The 19,745-nt window shown below is 39.4% G+C and overlaps 2 protein-coding genes across 2 annotated transcripts in view; one reads left to right on the top strand and one right to left on the bottom strand.

Annotated features, from left to right (window-relative positions):
* LOC132842583 (hepatic leukemia factor-like) overlaps positions 1-4,517 on the bottom strand; it is a 10,777-nt gene extending 6,260 nt beyond the window's left edge. The window contains exons 1-2 of the mRNA XM_060865322.1: positions 4,113-4,517; positions 2,086-2,427 (exon numbers count right to left, since the gene is read on the bottom strand). Coding sequence (XP_060721305.1) covers positions 2,086-2,427; positions 4,113-4,221 — 451 coding nt within the window. The 5' untranslated portion in view covers positions 4,222-4,517. The remainder of the gene's footprint in view (positions 1-2,085; positions 2,428-4,112) is intronic.
* jmjd8 (jumonji domain containing 8) overlaps positions 1-19,745 on the top strand; it is a 417,822-nt gene that overhangs the window by 121,266 nt on the left and 276,811 nt on the right. The gene's annotated exons all lie outside the window — the stretch shown is intronic.

The following is a 19,745-nucleotide window of genomic DNA, read 5'->3' as shown; positions in this document are numbered from 1 at the left end:
ACACACACACACTCTGTCTCTCTCTCTCTCACTCATATACACACACACACACACTCTCTCTCTCTCTCTCTCACTCACACACACACACACACACACACACTTGGCAGAAGGTGAGTGTTATCACACACACTATCAGCTGTATCAGAAGGCAGAGTCTCTTATCTGCTGTGTGTTTAAGAGGTCTGTTGCACCACAAAAATGTAAAAGTAAAATGTGTGTTTTCTAATCAATATCTCTCCTGTCTGTCATCACTGGAGTTCCTCACGCACTAGGATCTTACACACACAAACACACACACACACACTCTGTTAGTGTATTGTCGAGCTATGTAAGATTTAAAGCCATGCTGATTCAGCTATCAGAGAATTAAAAATTGAAGATTGTTAGCATTCCGTTTGTATGAAATACTCGCTGAAGCGCTGCTGTATTTCTGAGAGTGCTGCTAGTGTTCCTAGCTACAGCAGTCTGTTTCACGGTATCTTCTCACTGGATGTAATGCTCCTTAAAACACCATCCTCTGATGCATTTAATCTTTTTTTTATATTTATTACAAATATCTAAGAGCTAATACACTATAATATAACTACAGATGCTAGCTTTTAGTGATTACTGCAGAGAACATACACACGTTTACGATGTTAGCATTGTGTTTATTTTCATGTTTAAACGTCATGCTGACATGATGACAAATGAGCTTTATACACTATTAGCTCTTAGCTATGCTAGCACTCTGTTTAGATGCTCTGCACTACGCTAAGTGCAGTTTTCTAACAGATGCCCACTCAGATTCAGAGCTCATGAAAACTATGGACATTATAGTTGCGATGAAAACTATGGACATTATATATTAGACTAAAATGGCTAGCAGATGAAAGCTAGCAGAAGACACTAGAGAGTAAATCTGCTAGAGAAACAGCTGAGTCATTGGCCGTGTCGGCCTCAGTGCGGTCGGGTTGAGTATTAACCTGTGAGAAAGGTGAATGTCAGGTCATGATAAGCGCAGTGTAGCACAGATGAACTAGCATAAAAGCCTAAAGGTGTGAATTTAACTCACGGCACCTAGCAACCGCTCAAACCTTTAGCTAACAGCTGAGAGCTAGTGGCTGATATATGAGTCTCTTTGCCTGTGTAAACTTTCCTAAATAAAATATCTACTGTTCTTTAATTTATTACTGGACGACGACACATCATACCCTTCACCTGCGTATAGTTACATTTAAAGTTGAGAAACATCCATGCAGTAAACACTACAAACGCTATAAACACTCGTTCCCTCTGCAGACTCACTGTATTCTCCCTCTTCAAGATCACCAGACAAAAAATTCACAACTTTTCCTTTCTGAAGACGTTGGAATCCTTTACAGTTAAACAAAGTGCTGACACTGGAGACTCAATTGCATTAAAATAAACCTACAGTCAGAGCTGCTGTTAGAGAGGATTAATCAACACCTTATGAACAATCAGAGTGCAGAACTCAGCTGAAGTATAAAATGCTAAGTATGCTAACGCTAAACTGTTTCAAGTCCAAAGGTAATTAAATTAAATAATAACTAATTGACGAGGCTTTCAGTTCCTTAAAACTGACCAAGATCAATTTTGTTCAGTTTTATCTGTAGACAGATTTAATTTCAGGGCCAGAAAAATAGAAACAGAAGCTTCAAATGAAGGCATCAATAAGATCTGCCGCATGTCAATGCTGTAAAACATGTTTTACTCTGAAAAATCTATAACATGATATAAATATTACACACGTAAGAATATATAAAATATTACAGACTGCATATTTAATTACGAAAGAAACATTTATAAAAAGTGTTTGTAAGGTGTTAATGACACATGTGAAGCGTCTGTAGCAGAGTGAACTCCTCAAAGTAAATCACAGGTGTTCAAGGTGTGCAACAGAGTTCAAAAGAGATGTGAGTGTGTGTGTGTGTGTGTGTGTGTGTGTGTTCTGACTTGTGCGAACTTGTGTGCATGAGTTCTTGCTGTAAGGAATGCAGGTGCATGAAATGGCATTTTAGGTGTGTGTATGTGTGTGTGTGTGTGTGTGTGTGTGTGTGTGTCTGTGTGTGTGTGTGTGTTTACCTGCTCGGCTAGGACTTGGTAGACAGCCCTGGGTCACCATTTCAGCGTGTACTGAGGTGCTGGCCCGGTTGCTCAGGTCAACCACAGATGGTGGTGAGGGTATGGTGGGACTCTGCTGTAGGGGCTGCTGGGTAATCTGGTTCTGCTCACTCTGTGGGTTGGCAGGAATGCCATTTTCAGACAAGAACTCCTCCAGGTCCATGTACTCCAGCTGGAAGTTGTCACCATCGTACGGTAGTGTTTTGTCCCACAGGGTTGGCCCAAGAAACGCGGACTGAGGTGCATTTGCTCCAGTTCCATCTTCCTCCAGCTTCTTCTCTTTTTCTTTCTCTTTTGCAAAACCTGATGACATCAGAGATGCATAACAGGCTTCAGCATTACAACCATAACACAACAATAAAATATAATGCACTATATATTAATACAAGAACGCTGCTTGGCCATACAACAAACAACGCAATACTCAAAGTACCATTAAAAAGTATAAGACCGGTCCAAAAAACTCCTTCACTGTTATTGACAGATACAGAGGCCACGCCTCCTTCACTGAGACTGGCACATACAGAGGCCATGCCTCCTTCACTGAGACTGACAGATCAGAAGGCTATTCCTCCTTCACTGTTACTGACAGATACAAAGGCCACACCTCCTTCAATGTTACTGACAGATACAAAGGCCACGCCTCCTTCACTGTAACTGATAGATACAGAGGCCACGCCTCCTTCACTGACACAGAGGCCACACCTTCTTCACAGTTACTGACAGATACTGAGGCCATGCCTCCTTCACTGTGACTGACAGACACATTGGCCACGGCCAATTTACTGAGACTGACAGATACAAAGGCCACGCCTCCTTCACTATGACTGACAGATACAGAGGTCATGACTCCTTTACTGAGACTGACAGATACAGAGGCCACGCCTCCTTCACTGTGACTGGCAGATAAAAAGGCCACGCCTCCTTCACTTTAAAGTAGCAGTAAATAAAGGCTTCATAAATGAAATATGTGTTTTTATGAGTTTGCTGTAAGCCAGAGAACTAAAACATTGATGTAGTTTTGCCTGCAGTTGATGCAAAACATCTCTGATCTGTGATTTCACTTTCCTCATCAATATGCAGGAAGAAACAAGGCTTTTGCATTTGTTTCCTTTAATACTGATCTGTGTTTATTTGGCTGATGGTTTTACAGCACAGTGATATACAGATTTATCTCAGACGTACACCACAGTACCTACACTGATACAGTAATGTACTGTGTGATGATTATACTGCGACATGGGTATGCAGTTAGCATGAAGCTAAGCTAGTTTCTTGTTACTTTACCCTTTGCTCTGTAGTATACAGTGAAAAGTAAAGTAAACATGTCATGACATTTACACCCTCTGACGATGAAGCGTCACTGCTCACAAGCGCCCCCTCCAGGGAACAGCAGGGAAACGCAGAAGCATGTTTAAATGGACACATTTAACAATTTCTGCTGTTAAAGACGTTATAAACACCTCACGCCTCATTTAGTGCAATAAACACGACACAGCAGTGCAATAATGAAGCTGTAATAAGGACTGAGCAATAATGAAGACGTTATAGTGCAACAATAATAATGTTACCATAAGAGTCCACAAATAAGAATGCAATAATAATAATAATAATAATAATAATAATAATAATAATAATAATAATAATAACAATAATAAATAACCACACACTAACAGATTTAGTAATAATATTGTTATTATTATTATTATTATTATTATTATTATTAATAATAATAATAATAATAATAATGCAATAATAACTAACAAATAAAAACAGTCATGCACAACATGAGCAGGTTGTGTGAAAGAGACATAATATTGTAATATTATAATATTAATAATAATAATAATAATAATAATAATAATAATAATAATAATAATAATAAAAACTACGTGCGACTGTTTGTGCGTGTGTGTGTGCGTGTGTGTGTATGTATGTGTGTGTATATGTGTGTATATGTGTGTGTGTGTGTGTGTTTGTGTATCTACCCTCGTCATGGTGGAATGGCAGCTTCATTGGGTTCTCCAGGAGGGATTTCAGCACCCCGTGGGTCGGAGGCAGGAAAGCGGAGTTTACGGGCCGTGACATTTTCTCCATCGCTGCGCACGAGCAACACGGTTAAATCCTCCGGTAACGAGAAGAGTACAGGGAGGGAAATCTGATCAAAAGTGCAAAGCAAAAAGGAAAAGACAATAAATCAATAACCGAGAAAGGAAAGAACTCTCCAGAGATAAAGAATAAAACTAGATAAACGGAGAGCAGCAGCGAGCGGTGCGTTATAAAGCCGCGCGCGCGCACTCCCGCCGTCCCGCTTAGCGTTTCTGCTGCTTCTGAGCGGCTCGAGCGCGAGCTGGTTCGCCTTCCATGTGCGCGCGCCGCCGCCGTCTCTGGCGTCACGCTCATGAATAGCCGAACTGTTCGGATGGGCGGGGCACGGACGCGCGCGCAGAAACTATTCCGTTTTCCATTAACGCTTAAGCCGTTTTATCGCCCTGTCCGTCTGTAAACAACGTGGTCGCTCATGTTGTTCAAATTCTTAGCTAATCGTGTGAAGGGTTCAGTTTCTATGGGACGTTAGAAAGGGTGTGTTAATGTCGCCTGGTCACGTCATACAAACGTGTGTGAGTCTGTGCACTAATATTCGGGTAGGATTAGTTTTACAGGCCGTGTGGGGTGTTAGGGTGTGTTACAGTGTGTTAGGGTGTGTTAGAATGTGTTACGGTGTGTTAGAGTGTGATAGAGTTTGTTAGGGTTTGTTAGAGTGTGTTTGGGTGTGATAGAGTGTGTTAGAGTGTGTTAGGGTGTGATAGAGTGTGTTAGAGTGTGATAGAGTGTTTTAGAGTGTGTTAGGGTGTGATAGAGTGTGTTAGGGTGTGATAGAGTGTGTTAGAGTGTGATAGAGTGTGTTAGGGTGTGATAGAGTGTGTTAGGGTGTGATAGAGTGTGTTAGAGTGTGTTAGGGTGTGATAGAGTGTGTTAGGGTGTGATAGAGTGTAACAGTGTGTTAGGGTGTGATAGAGTGTGTTAGGGTGTGATAGAGTGTGTTAGGGTGTGATAGAGTGTGTTAGGGTGTGATAGAGTGTAACAGAGTGTGATAGAGTGTGTTAGGGTGTGATAGAGTGTGATAGAGTGTGTTAGAGTGTGTTAGGGTGTGATAGAGTGTGTTAGGGTGTGATAGAGTGTTTTAGAGTGTGATAGAGTGTGTTAGGGTGTGATAGAGTGTGTTAGAGTGTGTTAGGGTGTGATAGAGTGTGTTAGGGTGTGATAGAGTGTGTTAGGGTGTGATAGAATGTGTTAGGGTGTGATAGAGTGTGTTAGGGTGTGATAGAGTGTGTTAGAGTGTGATAGAGTGTGTTAGGGTGTGATAGAGTGTGTTAGAGTGTGATAGGGTGTGATAGAGTGTGTTAGAGTGTGATAGGGTGTGATAGAGTGTGTTAGGGTGTGATAGAGTGTGTTAGGCTGTGATAGAGTGTGTTAGGGTGTGATAGAGTGTGTTAGAGTGTGATAGGGTGTGATAGAGTGTGATAGGGTGTGATAGAGTGTGTTAGAGTGTGATAGGGTGTGATAGAGTGTGTTAGGGTGTGATAGAGTGTGTTAGGGTGTGATAGAGTGTGTTAGGGTGTGATAGAGTGTTAGAGTGTGATAGGGTGTGATAGAGTGTGTTAGAGTGTGATAGGGTGTGATAGAGTGTGTTAGAGTGTGATAGGGTGTGATAGAGTGTGTTAGAGTGTGATAGGGTGTGATAGAGTGTGTTAGGGTGTGATAGAGTGTGTTAGGGTGTGATAGAGTGTGTTAGGGTGTGATAGAGTGTGTTAGGCTGTGATAGAGTGTGTTAGGGTGTGATAGAGTGTGTTAGGGTGTGATAGGGTGTGATAGAGTGTGATAGAGTGTGTTAGAATGTGTTAGGGTGTGATAGAGTGTGTTAGGGTGTGTTAGGGTTTGGGCGGGCTATCTATCTATTTTTCTGTCTGTCTTTCCGTCCATTTGTCCACTGTCTATCTATCTATCTATCTATCTATCTATCTATCTATCTATCTGTCTGTCGATCAATGTCTAAGCGTCTGACTGTTTTATAATAATAATAATAATAATAATAATAATAATAATAATAATAATAATAATAATAATAATAATAATCCTCCCGCGTTACATCATTAATCCCATAAACCATAAGATCAACCTGCTCGCGCGCTCTCGCGCCCCCACAGTAACAGCAAGTGGGCGTTGTTTGCTGGCGGATCCCGCTCCAGTCTGATTGGCTTCTGGCCGGCTGTTTGTCTCTTGTTGTCCAATCGGATCACTCTCCGTCGCGAGGGCGGTGAGTTTATCTGCCGGCGCTGACCTACTTTAAACCAATGGCGATGCGCACGCGGCAGCTCAGCCCGAGCCGCGGCACATTGACTGTCATGTGTCCGGATGCCGGTGAACGGTAACGGCCAAAACAGCCGGTGCTGCTGTGTAGTAAGGCTTTTGATTGGCTGTCACGGCTACTGCTCTCATTAAGTAATCAGAACCTGAATGGTGTCGTCACAACATCACTAGTACATGTGCACTACAGGACAGCTCAGTATATACAGTAACAGTGAATATACTGAGCTGTCCTGTAGTGCACATGTACTAGTGATGTTGTAAAGCTAATTAATAAACTACAATAAAATAATAATAATGAAATAAACATGTAGATTATTCATGTAGATAAAGCATCAGGTAGAATATTGTTAAAATACTATATTATCTAATTTAGGGGCATCATTAGCTAGAAATGATTGTCACACTTGTGTGTGTGTGTGTGTGTGTGTGTGTTTTGGTTAACCTGTGCCCCTCTCAGTGTGTGTATGTGTGTGTGTATGTGTGAGTGTGTGTGTGTGTGTTTTGCTTGACCTCTGCCCCTCTCAGTGTGTGTGTATGTGTGTGTGAAGTGAAGTAAAGTGAAGTGAAGTGAAGGACATACGGCTAAATACGGTGACCCATACTCAGAATTGGGGGGGGGGGCGTTGCCTTGCTCAAGGGCACCTCAGTTGTGGCCGGCCCGAGACTGGAACCCACAACCTTCGGACTCTCTAACCATTAGGCCACAACTGACCTAATGTATGTATGTGTATGTGTGTGTGGGCTTTGCTTGACCTCTTCCCCTCTCAGTGTGTGTGTGAAACAGTGGATCAGACGGAGTCTGTCTGTGCGCACCACAAAATGTCTAAAGCAAATGGGCATATGGTGTGTGTGTGTGTGTGTGTGTGTGTGAGTGTGTATTCGTGTGTGTGTGTTTGTGTGTGTGTGTGTGTGTGTTGATAACCTTTTTAATATGTAGTCAGGGTGTATCTAAGTGTTGAGGAAAAGTAAGAGACCACAAATTAATTAAAACATGAATGAAAACATTATTATTATTATTTAAGAAGGAAGCGACTTATTTTGGGGTTATTATGTACCACTCTTGTGAGTTCCACTTAAACACTCCATAGTTGTCATGTTCCTGGTGCAAGATTGGTCGGCTTTACATGTAACCTCCAGGTAGCTCTGCATTTGGACTTACTGTACTTTATAATCTACCCGCACCTTGTTGGACACCTTGTAAGTGTTTAGTTAGGGATGTCTTTTGATTGCTTCTCGCAGTCGGACCTCATCTTATCTCAGTGTTCGCAGCGGCTGTCTGTGTGTGTAGACTGTGAGCCATCAATTTCCACCATGGGCCAAATTATGAGCTGGAAGGCAGCCATCAAAATGTCAGAGCTCATGCCTGAGTTCATTTATCATCAAAATGCACAGTTCACAAAACAACTTTGTGAATTTAAACCTCAGTAGGAACCTCAAGAGAATTCAAACAGTGGAACAGTGGGAGTTTATACATTCTGCTTGTGATGATTTACAGCTTAATTACAGCTTAATGAACTTAGTCACACCCACAGTTCCAGGGAAGCTCAAGTTTCCGATTCTGCAGTGACCTCCTAGCTGTTTTGTGTTTGTGTGTGTGTGTGTGTTTGTGTGTGTGTTTGTGTGTGTGTGTCAGGGAAATAAGCAGACGTGAATCTGTGTACTGTATACAGTACAGGTGTATGAAGCAGTGTATACAGGTCTGCATTGAATAATCTCTCAGTAATCCTGCTATATACAACAAGATCCTGATTATCTTGAAGTGTATTTGATCTGTGCTCCATATCCTTCTAAAACACACTGAAAACATGTATGAAGTGTGTATCAGTTCGGTTAAACATCTACCTCAACAGTCACCTGTGTCCATAACTTGTGTCTGTAACGTTATAAATATCCTCCATATGTGCATTTGTTCCAACATCTGTTTTAAACCTTGGGCATTGTGTAGTTTACATAGTTATGAATATTTAAAAATTTTTTCCCATTCATGATTTTATTAAGCATTTTTTATTGGAGTGTTGATGTATTTGGCTGGTGGTATGTTAAGGTAGAAGGTCTAATGTACAGTGTGCGTATAATGAATGTGTCAGTGATTGGCAGTGTGATGATTCACTCTGAGATGTGTTTGAATCAAATTAAATGTTTCACCATTTAAATAAGGGAAGAAAGAAGAGTCCTGTATTGTGTAGTCTTTTAAATCCCCCACAGATTGTCTCTGTGGGGGATTAGTCCTCTTCTAAAGAGCTTTGTAAGCTGCCACCTTAGAGAAATAGAGTTCCTTGAAGGTTCTTAGGGTAGAACGAGGTGCTTCATGTGCTGAATCATCACTGTTGTAGCGTTGTGTGTAGAACATTGGAGTTGTTCCTCCAAACACAGAAAGAAGAGCGATTTGAGGTTTAGGTTTGTTTATATGACCATTAAAACCCCTCATGCTGAAAGCATAATAAAGAAAATAGAGTTATACAGTAGCTCAGACATACAATCAGAATCAAACATTAATTAGGATCAAGCATTTATTAACAATTTCAGCCCTAAATGTGTGTTCAATTCTGCCTTAGCATTTTCTAACCACATGACTGACTAAACCAGCTGACCGTTGAGGGAAGACAGCCAAATGTGATTACATTCCAAACACTAGAACTGTTTACGCCAAGAGCCAAGAAGGAAGGGAGCAAGGAAAGTGACGGAGTTGGGCTGTATCCCAAAACGCTTGTTCTTACAGAGGTCAATCATTACATATAGGGGTCACTGAGAAACCTTAACAGTGTGGTTTGGTCAAAATTGTAACTCAACTCCACTACTCATAGCCATTTCTCAGTGCATTATGGGGAACATCACCAGCTGCTTAAATGAATAGCTGACATTATTCGCTATCAGTAAAGCATCATATTTAAAGTAACTGAAGCCTAAGTGTACATTGTGTGTTGCAGTGGCAGCAGGCAGCAGGCCGGAATCCGGAGCTTTAGAGAATGCATTGAGGAAGATGAATGCATGTGTGTATCAATGTGTGTATTTATACGCATATCCCCAGTTGGAAGAAGAGGCGTTTGAGGAAAGCTTTAGGGAGCTAAAGCGACTGCATGGCTGTTATATAACTCAGCACTGAAAGCACATTCAAACCTGCTTCATATCGAATACTGAAAATGCTGCCAATAATCCAGTAGATTCTGATTTTCAGTGGTTGATTAACTCAGAGAAAGTGTGTGGAGGCAGGGAATCAGTTACCCACTGGCAAAGTCACACCATCCAGATATTAAAAATAGAATAGCCAGAAGTTGTAAAGGCTCTTTTACTTTTTTAAACACAGGTTCTCTACATATATTTAGCAAGTTTCCATCCTGTAGATATTTAGTGTAAAATAATCTAAATCATATCTCTAGTAGCGCTTCTGTCGGATTGTCTGGAATGCTAATGCTAATTTCGCTTCATTTTCTCAAAGGAAACCCAAAAGCCAAATGAAACCATGGTGTTATTTTAAGAACGTAATGTCACTGGGTTATGATCTTGGAGTCGGAAATATTAATTTTAAAAAATAAGCTTCAAATTCCAACAGGAAGACAAAAATAGATGGTGAATCTGTTTTTTGCTGAGCGAGCTGTCTGAGTAAAGTCATGTGTGAATGTGTAGACACAGTAACATCGGGGTCAAAGAATAGCTCATTAAGATTCAGTCCAATGTGTGTGTGTTGTGTCTCTGTGGATCCTGCAGGAAGCAACCGCCCTGTTGTTATTGTCCTCTGAGGAATGGAACAGGGTGTATACACTCTGTGGCAGAGAGATAGAGAAAGAGAGAGAGAGAGAGAGAGTGGAGGCAGATGGATGGATGGTTTAATTGGAAGACTCTCTTTTACTTTGTTACGCTTGTGCGGTGTAAAAATGTAAAAAAATATAAATTCTACAGTTTTGTGCACGGTTTGTGTTTGTTCAATTGCTTATAGTCTGCATTTGAAGGCATCAAGATAAAGTTTCTTCTGTCCATAAAAGAGTTTTAAAGACCTTGAGGAATGATGCAGGATTTGACCACCAAAGTGAGTTTAGTTTAGTTTAGTTCATGTTTGTATAAAGCCGTGTGGACAGGCACAGGAAGGCGGTGGAGACAGGAATTTGCATTTCAAATCAATTGGAAGTCAAATCTTGGGACAACAAAAGGTCAAGTACAAGATTGGCCTGTCTAGAGAGCGATGGCCAAAGTATTCTGAACCTTGAGGTACAACAGTGGAAAGTCTGTCAGCAGGAAGATGCTGTGGATCCTCCAGAATCAGCTGATGTGTGACTCTGTAAGTAGGAGTGGAAAGGATGGACACGATGGTAATATGTCAAATCAGGCATGGAAATCCAGGCGGATCATGACTAAGGAAAGTTTTCTAGATACATTGATATATATATGAATAAATTCTAAATGCAACCTAAACAAAACATACCATAACACACAAACACACACACACGTTTGCAGCAGCATTTGTGTAGATGTTTAATGGAGAGCTCTCACTGTTTGACTTTACACACACACACACACACACACACACACACACACACACAAACACACATACATATCCTCCTCCTCCTTTTCCTTTCTCCCTTTCATCTCTCTATTTTTCAGACCCTTCACCTGATGTTTAAATGCAAATGTCACTGTTTGATTAAAATGCAGGCTTTGTGCCTACATTACCAGGTAAGAACACATGCAGCACGCTAACACCTGCTCTGTACTTACCACTCCGCTGAAACGGTAGATGACTCTACGGCAAGGCGTGTGGTTTACCTTCCAAAAAAAAGTCTCTTAAATTCAGTGTGGATGAAACCCGAAGCCCTTCAGCAGGACATGTTCTGCCAAGTCGTGTTGCCTGGATCACAAACACACCTCACACCCGATTTATGACCTGTTTTGTACCTTTTTATCTACATATCTTGTAGCACTTGTAACTCTTTTGTTCTAATTTGAATTTTGTCAGTTTTATTCAAAGTTAGCAGTTAAACTGAATCTAAACCTGTTCCCATTTAAAGAAACATCAGGATCACTAGAAGAGAAATTCATCCTAGTAAAAACCTTTAGATGGAGATGATATAATTTTTTAATTTTTTTTCATTATTTGAGGGATTTTAATGCACTACATCTGTTTTATATAATGATTAACTCTAATAAAAACACTACAACAGCTACATTAACTCCACCCGCTCATTCTTGATTGACATTCATTTATTCTCAAGCATCATGTTCTTCTCTGTGGCTGAGGGACTGTGTTTCCTACCCATAATTCACTTCACATAATGGACCACTGTCACACCATGCAGCTAGAGAACTGGATGATGGACAGCGTTTTGCTTCCTGCTGTAGTTCCCTTGTGTGAGCATGAAAGAAGACAGAAGTAAATCCTGCACTCTCAGGATCTGTGGTTGTTCCATTTGCAGAAATAAAGAATAAAAAAATGTTTTGCATGTGGAACAACTCTGCCTGGTTCCTCAAACCAGAGACGCTCACTTTATACGCTGTTAAATTGGTTTGCAAAAACATTTCCGTAAAACAGCGATTAGCCACAGAACAGAACATGACAGTCGTCTCACAGGATCTAAGAACTGTGGAGTGTGGATTCATGTGTCAGCTGTCTTCTGAAGGCACTTTGATTTAGATAGCACAACTGAGTTAATATCTTAGCACACACTTGGCTCGTACATTTATGAACACACCACACTTCATGTGAACTCACCTTGTATTCTGTGCAGTGACAATTAAAGAGAGGTCTGAAACCTGGAGATATACAAATTTACATTTTTTGCAGACTCAGCATATGAGACTAGTTTGTGATGTCACTATAAAAGTCCCAAAAGCTTTGAAGACATAGATGCTAGGCATGGTTGCTGATTGCAAAGCTAGCTAGATATTTATCTTAGCTAATATTAATGACAAACAACAGATTAATACAACAGACTGATCAATCTTATCATGAGCATAAGAGTGTTCATCTAGTAGCTAACAATCATCACAAAATCAACAAATCTGCTCATATCAGTGTTCATGAATGCTAACAGATTACTGGCTAAACTAGGAATATATTTTAATTTCTATACTAGCATTCTATGACAATTGTATATTTTATATTCTAAATTTACATATTCATGTAAAGTGACAATGTATGTTGTTTAAGTTGCTAGATAAACAAAATGGAATCGAATTAAATGTATTCTATTTTATTTGTATAGTACTTTTAACAATGGACGTTGTCTCAAAGCAACTTTACAGAACATAAGAAATACAGTTAAAAAAAATTTATATTATACAAAGATCAAGATTAATACTTATATTTAAATGTGTTTGTATTTATTCCCAATGAACAATCTGGTGACTGAGGTGACTGTGGTGAGGAAAAACTCCCTTAGATGGAAGAGGAAGAAACCTGGAGAGGAACCAGACTCAAAAGAGAACCTCATCCTCATTTGGGTGAAAGTGGAGGGTGTAGCTGCCGCTAAAGGCAACTCTGATATATATAAATCTATATATATATATATATATATATATATATATATATATATATATATATATATATATATATATATATATACGTATACGTATATATATATATATATATATATATATATATATATATATATATATATAGACGTATATATATATATATATATACTATATGTATTTATACTCATTTATACTCAGTTCATAATATGCACTTTACATTTTTAAGGAAAATAAATGGTTATAATGTTCAAATTAATCATATTAGAATAAAACAATAATATATTTTTTGTTAATGTCAGTTTATTTCATGTTATCAGTTAAAACCATAGAAAGGTGAGGGAACATATCCTTTTGTTTCACTGGGGAATTATTTAATTGTTTCTATTGGGATCGTTTCTGGGGCACTAAAGGCAGAAAAGACTCACAAGGTACGCACTAGTAACGTCTGTAAGAGTTACACTTGTAAGAAGTGCTAAGAAGTGATATTGCTGCTCTTTGGTTTAAGAAGAAGAATCTGTTACCCTTCAAGTCTGGTCCTCTTGAATTAGAGAGGCCAATGAGTTCAATGAGTTCTGCCAATGAGTATTGGGGAATAAAAGGCTACAACACTAGCATGTGCAAGACATGTTGAAGACTCGTGTAAAAATAAATGTCTGTTAAAACAAAGAATGACCTAAGCCTTTGATTAAACTCGAGGGGAGTAACAGGATGTGATTATAAACTGTTATAAACACCAGAGTGTTATTATGAATAATGTCCTTTCTACAGTTATATACAGTCTGATAATCGTGTATTGATGAGGCGGATGTTGTTTTAAAGACCACATGGAGTTGGCATCTTCTTTTTGAACGTCTGAAATCTTTATCAAGTTGAACACAACTGGAGCTGGTACATCTCTAGATGCCTTGGGATGGGTAGAAAAAGAGAAGCAATTAGCATAGCTTCTGTTCATAATATTAACCAGCACTAGATAATAATGTGCATGTGATCAGATGTGCTTGAGCACACATTTAATACAAACTAACTTCTTATTCAGCTAACTTCATAGCTACTTGCTAGTTATATTAGCTAACCAGCAAGGTCATTAATCAGGAAGCTAGTAACAAAAGCACCACAATTCCTGCAGCTTGTACAGGACACGTCCTTGGATAATAAGATAGCATAGCAATGTTAGCAATGAACAAAATCTGGGCCGTTATCATCCAATTGTAAGCAGAGTTAAACAACACAGAACTGAGAACAGAGTGAAGTGTTGAGGTTTTTTTTTTGTTTTTTTTTACAAAATTATCACAAGACACACTGAGACTCTTAACAGCATCACAAGACATGAAGACCTGCTCTCATAGTCTAATAATCACATCACTCTGCTGCAGAAATCCCCAGTTCTGCAGGTATATTAACATGACAGGAATTAAAATTAATAAAGGGAATTTAAAGTCAAGATGATTCTGTGGTGAGAGAGTCAGTTATAACATCTCTGTGCTTTTCGGTTCTACAGCTCAAGCTATAAGTCATGGAGCAGGTAAACAGTAAAACTAAACAAACATGACAAGATAATAATGACGTCCTCTACATGTCTGAGTCTGAATCAGATTTCATACACTTACCTGCAGTGTGACATCTCCTATGACGAGACCAAGAACCAATGGGATCGCCAAATAGGATGATGCACTTAGCGTGACTTCAAACCACCTCAGGGAAGATGTGGAGACGAGTCAGGTGGAACAGTACAGCAGCAAGTAAAACAAAATTAAAGTTACAGATTGTTCTCTTTTTCTGCTACCTGCCATTTTAGAGAGAGAATGTGGGTCTGAACGTGTCACGGATTGATGACATAAAACCCCAGTCAAGTGTTCTTGTGTGCATCCGATTTTTACGCGTCTTGATTGTCGTACAGTCTGACATGATGACATCTGAGACCCTACATTGTGACATGAGGATCGGGTTTGTACAGTTTGACAAGCAACAATCGATCAAGGATTATGGAAAATCGCTCAGTGTGACCCGGGCTTAAGGTGCAGTTTAGCTTAGTTATGCCTTTAATTGAACAATATTGTAGTTGTGTTCATCACTACAAAAGAAGAAGCCTGGTCACATATACATTACAGCACAGTGAAATACTTTTCTTCACATATACCAGCTTAGGATAGAGCTTAGGGCAGCTATCATACAACCCTGGAGCATAAAGGGTTAAGGTCAAGAACCCTACAGTTGCAGCTTGGTGGTGCTGGAGCTCAAACCCACAAACTGTCCCAAAGCATTTGAGTTTCTATGTGGAGTGCTCAGCTATCATAATGTCTAGGTCTAGAACATCTATAGTCATGGTCTTCTGGAGCACTTATCAGACACAGGCTCGAGTATTTCCCAGGGTACAATGAGGGATAACAACCCACCACAGGGCAGAGCTGGCCACACCAAGTACAGTATATGGACTTTATACTCATTTCTATTCAGGTGAATGCCAGACACTATAAGATTTATAAGCGCACACACACTTGAAACCACAGCAACATCATGTCTGCGCATATTAACACACCACTACAGACAGATGTACACTCCAGAGGCAGACATCTCAGCTGGCATTGAAACAAACAAACAAAAAAAGCACATGACAAAGTTGCCATGGCAATAAGAGCTCCCTGAAAACCTCTAAAAGACTTGCAGCAAGAAACACACACACAACACACACACACAAGAAGGTTGAGCTCTTCATCTCTTCATATAATCAGCCACAGTGCGACCTGTCTGCAGGGACAAAAAAAAAACGTGGAGAAAAGACAACGCTTCTCTGTCTGACGTTTGTAGCTGGAGCCCCATTTTGGCATCATTATGTGGCATTATGTCTAATTTCCATTAAAGTGAAAAAAGGAGAACGAATGAAGCAGCAGCTTCTCATGATGAAGAGTGAAGCAAATGTTCACTGGCACAGAAGATTCCTCCTGAAATGTTTTAATGCAGATTCTGTTTTGAGTTGAACTTCATCTTCTGCTTGATTTGGGATATTCAATTATTTTTTTTACTTTAAATTTGAGCTCAGTTGTGACCCTCATACAGCTTTTATACATTTTATAAAAATGACATTTCGTTCCTAGACCATTTAAAGTTTAAATGTTATTACCTTTATTGTTCTGTGAAGGTTTATATAACATACTTAAGTACCTAACGTTATTAATAAGATTTCCTGCTCGGTCTCAGATACTCATCAGCTTGATGTATGATTCACAATGAGTGTATGATTTGTATTGAATTATCATCATAACAAAGAGATGAACTGATTAGATTTTGGAAACGAGCCAAAGTCAAAGTCACAGCAAGGACAAATGTCTGAAATAGTTTTTCTTCAGTAGCATCCTTCTTGTTTTGAAGTGTATTGTATGCATATAGAATATGTGGCACACAAATGAGTCATGAGAAGGTCTAGACGTATTGCTGGGATCTCTGTCTAGGTTTCTACTTCCAGTTCTACTTGTTCACACATTTTATTCATGTTAGTTTTTGTCTAACCTAAAATGTTTTCTGAGGAAACCTTTATCCAGTCATTGTTCTATGCATTTTAGAACAATGCAGCAATGTTATTTTTGTAATGTTGAAAGCTAACGTTGTTAAAAACTTTTGCTTTAATTAATGTTTTTTTCTGGTAACTGAGAACTTTAGATTGTTTGGTTTTTTTAGATTGGTTTGAACTTCAGGTTTGGTGCAGAAGTGCTTTGGGGTTTGAGTTTTCCTTTGTGTTCAAAGTACAGCTTTGTTTAAGGATTTGGATTTTGACTTCGGTGCAGAGCGAGTGGCCTTAAATCTGACAAGCTGATGAAGAATTCCCAGTAATTATTATGACCAATGCAAACCAGTTTACAAGAAAAGCTTGTGACTTTCTGCGGCTTTCATCCTCTAGAGATTGTATCTCTTCAAATAAGTATGCTAACATTCTTTTGCTAGATTTTAGGTTGTATTGCTGTCTCCCGTCCTGTCAGACTAAACTCTAGTGAAATCCTGGAAAGAGTCTGAAAGGTAAACCTTTAACCCAGTGTGGGATGAGAAAAATGTTCCTCCTCCAGAAGCTAAATATAAAACCCACAATACTGAACTTAGGTCACCTGCTTAAGTTTATCTGGCTCAGGAATGTTTGCCTGGCATTGTACGAACCAAATAAATTCCATTCAGCATTCTTGCATTTGTGTGATTTTAGCCAGGGTTTGAGCTGCTGCTATGTCAAAGATAAAACAAGTTCTCACAAAATGTCACAGAAGTATTACTAAGAACACACAGGTAATAACTCTATAGAGCTCAGTGTTCTCACTGAGCTGAATAGAGTTCAGTGTTCTCACTGAGCTCTATAGAGTTATTACCTCAGTGTTCTCACTGAGCTCTATAGAGTTTTTACCTCAGTGTTCTCACTGAGCTCTATAGAGTTATTACCTCAGTGTTCTCACTGAGCTCTATAGAGTTTTTACCTCAGTGTTCTCACTGAGCTCTATAGAGTTATTACCTCAGTGTTCTCACTGAGCTCTATAGAGTTTTTACCTCAGTGTTCTCACTGAGCTCTATAGAGTTTTACCTTAGTGTTCTCACTGAGCTCTATAGAGTTTTTACCTCAGTGTTCTTAGTGAGCTCTATATAGTTTTACCTCAGTGTTCTTAGTGAGCTCTATAGAGTTATTACCTCAGTGTTCTTAGTGAGCTCTATAGAGTTTTTACCTCAGTGTTCTTGGTGAGCTCTATAGAGTTTTTACCTCAGTGTTCTCACTGAGCACTAAAGAGTTTTTACCTCAGTGTTCTCACTGAGCTCTATAGAGTTATTACCTCAGTGTTCTCACTGAGCTCTATAGAGTTTTTACCTCAGTGTTCTTAGTGAGCTCTATATAGTTTTTACCTCAGTGTTCTTAGTGAGCTCTATAGAGTTATTACCCCAGTGTTCTTAGTGAGCTCTATAGAGTTATTACCTCAGTGTTCTTAGTGAGCTCTATAGAGTTATTACCTCAGTGTTCTCACTGAGCTCTATAGAGTTATTACCTCAGTGTTCTCACTGAGCTCTATAGAGTTATTACCTCAGTGTTCTCACTGAGCTCTATAGAGTTTTTACCTCACTGTTCTCACTGAGCTCTATAGAGTTATTACCCCAGTGTTCTCACTGAGCTCTATAGAGTTATTACCTCAGTGTTCTCACTGAGCTCTATAGAGTTTTTACCTCAGTGTCCACACTGAGCTCTATAGAGTTATTACCTCAGTGTTCTTAGTGAGCTCTATAGAGTTTTTACCTCAGTGTTCTCACTGAGCTCTATAGAGTTATTACCTCAGTGTTCTCACTGAGCTCTATAGTTATTACCTCAGTGTTCTTAGTGAGCTCTATAGAGTTTTTACCTCAGTGTTCTTAGTGAGCTCTATAGAGTTATTACCCCAGTGTTCTTAGTGAGCTCTATAGAGTTATTACCTCAGGAATGTTTGCCTGGCATTGTACAAACCAAATAAATTCCATTCAGCATTCTTCCATTTGTGTGATTTTAGCCAGGGTTTGAGCTGCTGCTATGTCAAAGAAAAAACAAGTTCTCAAAAAATGTCACAGAATTATTACTAAGAACACTCAGGTAATAACTCTATAGAGCTCAGTGTTCTCACTGAGCTCTATAGAGTTCAGTGTTCTCACTGAGCTCTATAGAGTTCAGTGTTCTCACTGAGCTCTATAGAGTTATTACCTCAGTGTTCTCACTGAGCTCTATAGAGTTTTTACCTCAGTGTTCTCACTGAGCTCTATAGAGTTATTACCTCAGTGTTTGCACTGAGCTCTATAGAGTTATTACCTCAGTGTTCTCACTGAGCTCTATAGAGTTATTACCTCAGTGTTCTCACTGAGCTCTATAGAGTTTTACCTCAGTGTTCTCACTGAGCTCTGTAGAGTTTTTACCTCAGTGTTGTTAGTGAGCTCTATATAGTTTTTACCTCAGTGTTCTTAGTGAGCTCTATAGAGTTTTTACCTCAGTGTTCTTAGTGAGCTCTATAGAGTTATTACCCCAGTGTTCTTAGTGAGCTCTATAGAGTTATTACCTCAGGAATGTTTGCCTGGCATTGTACGAACCAAATAAATTCCATTCAGCATTCTTCCATTTGTGTGATTTTAGCCAGAGTTTGAGCTGCTGCTATGTCAAAGAAAAAACAAGTTCTCACAAAATGTCACAGAATTATTACTAAGAACACTCAGGTAATAACTCTATAGAGCTCAGTGTTCTCACTGAGCTCTATAGAGTTCAGTGTTCTCACTGAGCTCTATAGAGTTATTACCTCAGTGTTCTCACTGAGCTCTATAGAGTTATTACCTCAGTGTTCTCACTGAGCTCTATAGAGTTTTTACCTCAGTGTTCTCACTGAGCTCTATAGAGTTATTACCTCAGTGTTCTCACTGAGCTCTATAGAGTTATTACCTCAGTGTTCACACTGAGCTCTATAGAGTTATTACCCCAGTGTTCTCACTGAGCTCTATGGAGTTATTACCTCAGTGTTCTCACTAAGCTCTATAGAGTTTTTACCTCAGTGTTCTCACTGAGCTCTATAGAGTTATTACCTCAGTGTTCTCACTGAGCTCTATAGAGTTATTACCTCAGTGTTCTCACTGAGCTCTATAGAGTTTTTACCTCAGTGTTCTCACTGAGCTCCATATAGTTTTTACCTCAGTGTTCTTAGTGAGCTCTATAGAGTTATTACCTCAGTGTTCTTAGTGAGCTCTATAGAGTTATTACCTCAGTGTTCTTAGTGAGCTCTATAGAGTTATTACCTCAGTGTTCTTAGTGAGCTCTA

The sequence above is a fragment of the Tachysurus vachellii genome, chromosome 3, assembly GCF_030014155.1.
Source record: "Tachysurus vachellii isolate PV-2020 chromosome 3, HZAU_Pvac_v1, whole genome shotgun sequence".
Lineage (NCBI taxonomy): Eukaryota > Metazoa > Chordata > Actinopteri > Siluriformes > Bagridae > Tachysurus > Tachysurus vachellii.
Note: the sequence above shows the minus strand (reverse complement) of the source record. Positions and strands in the feature narration are given on the sequence as shown.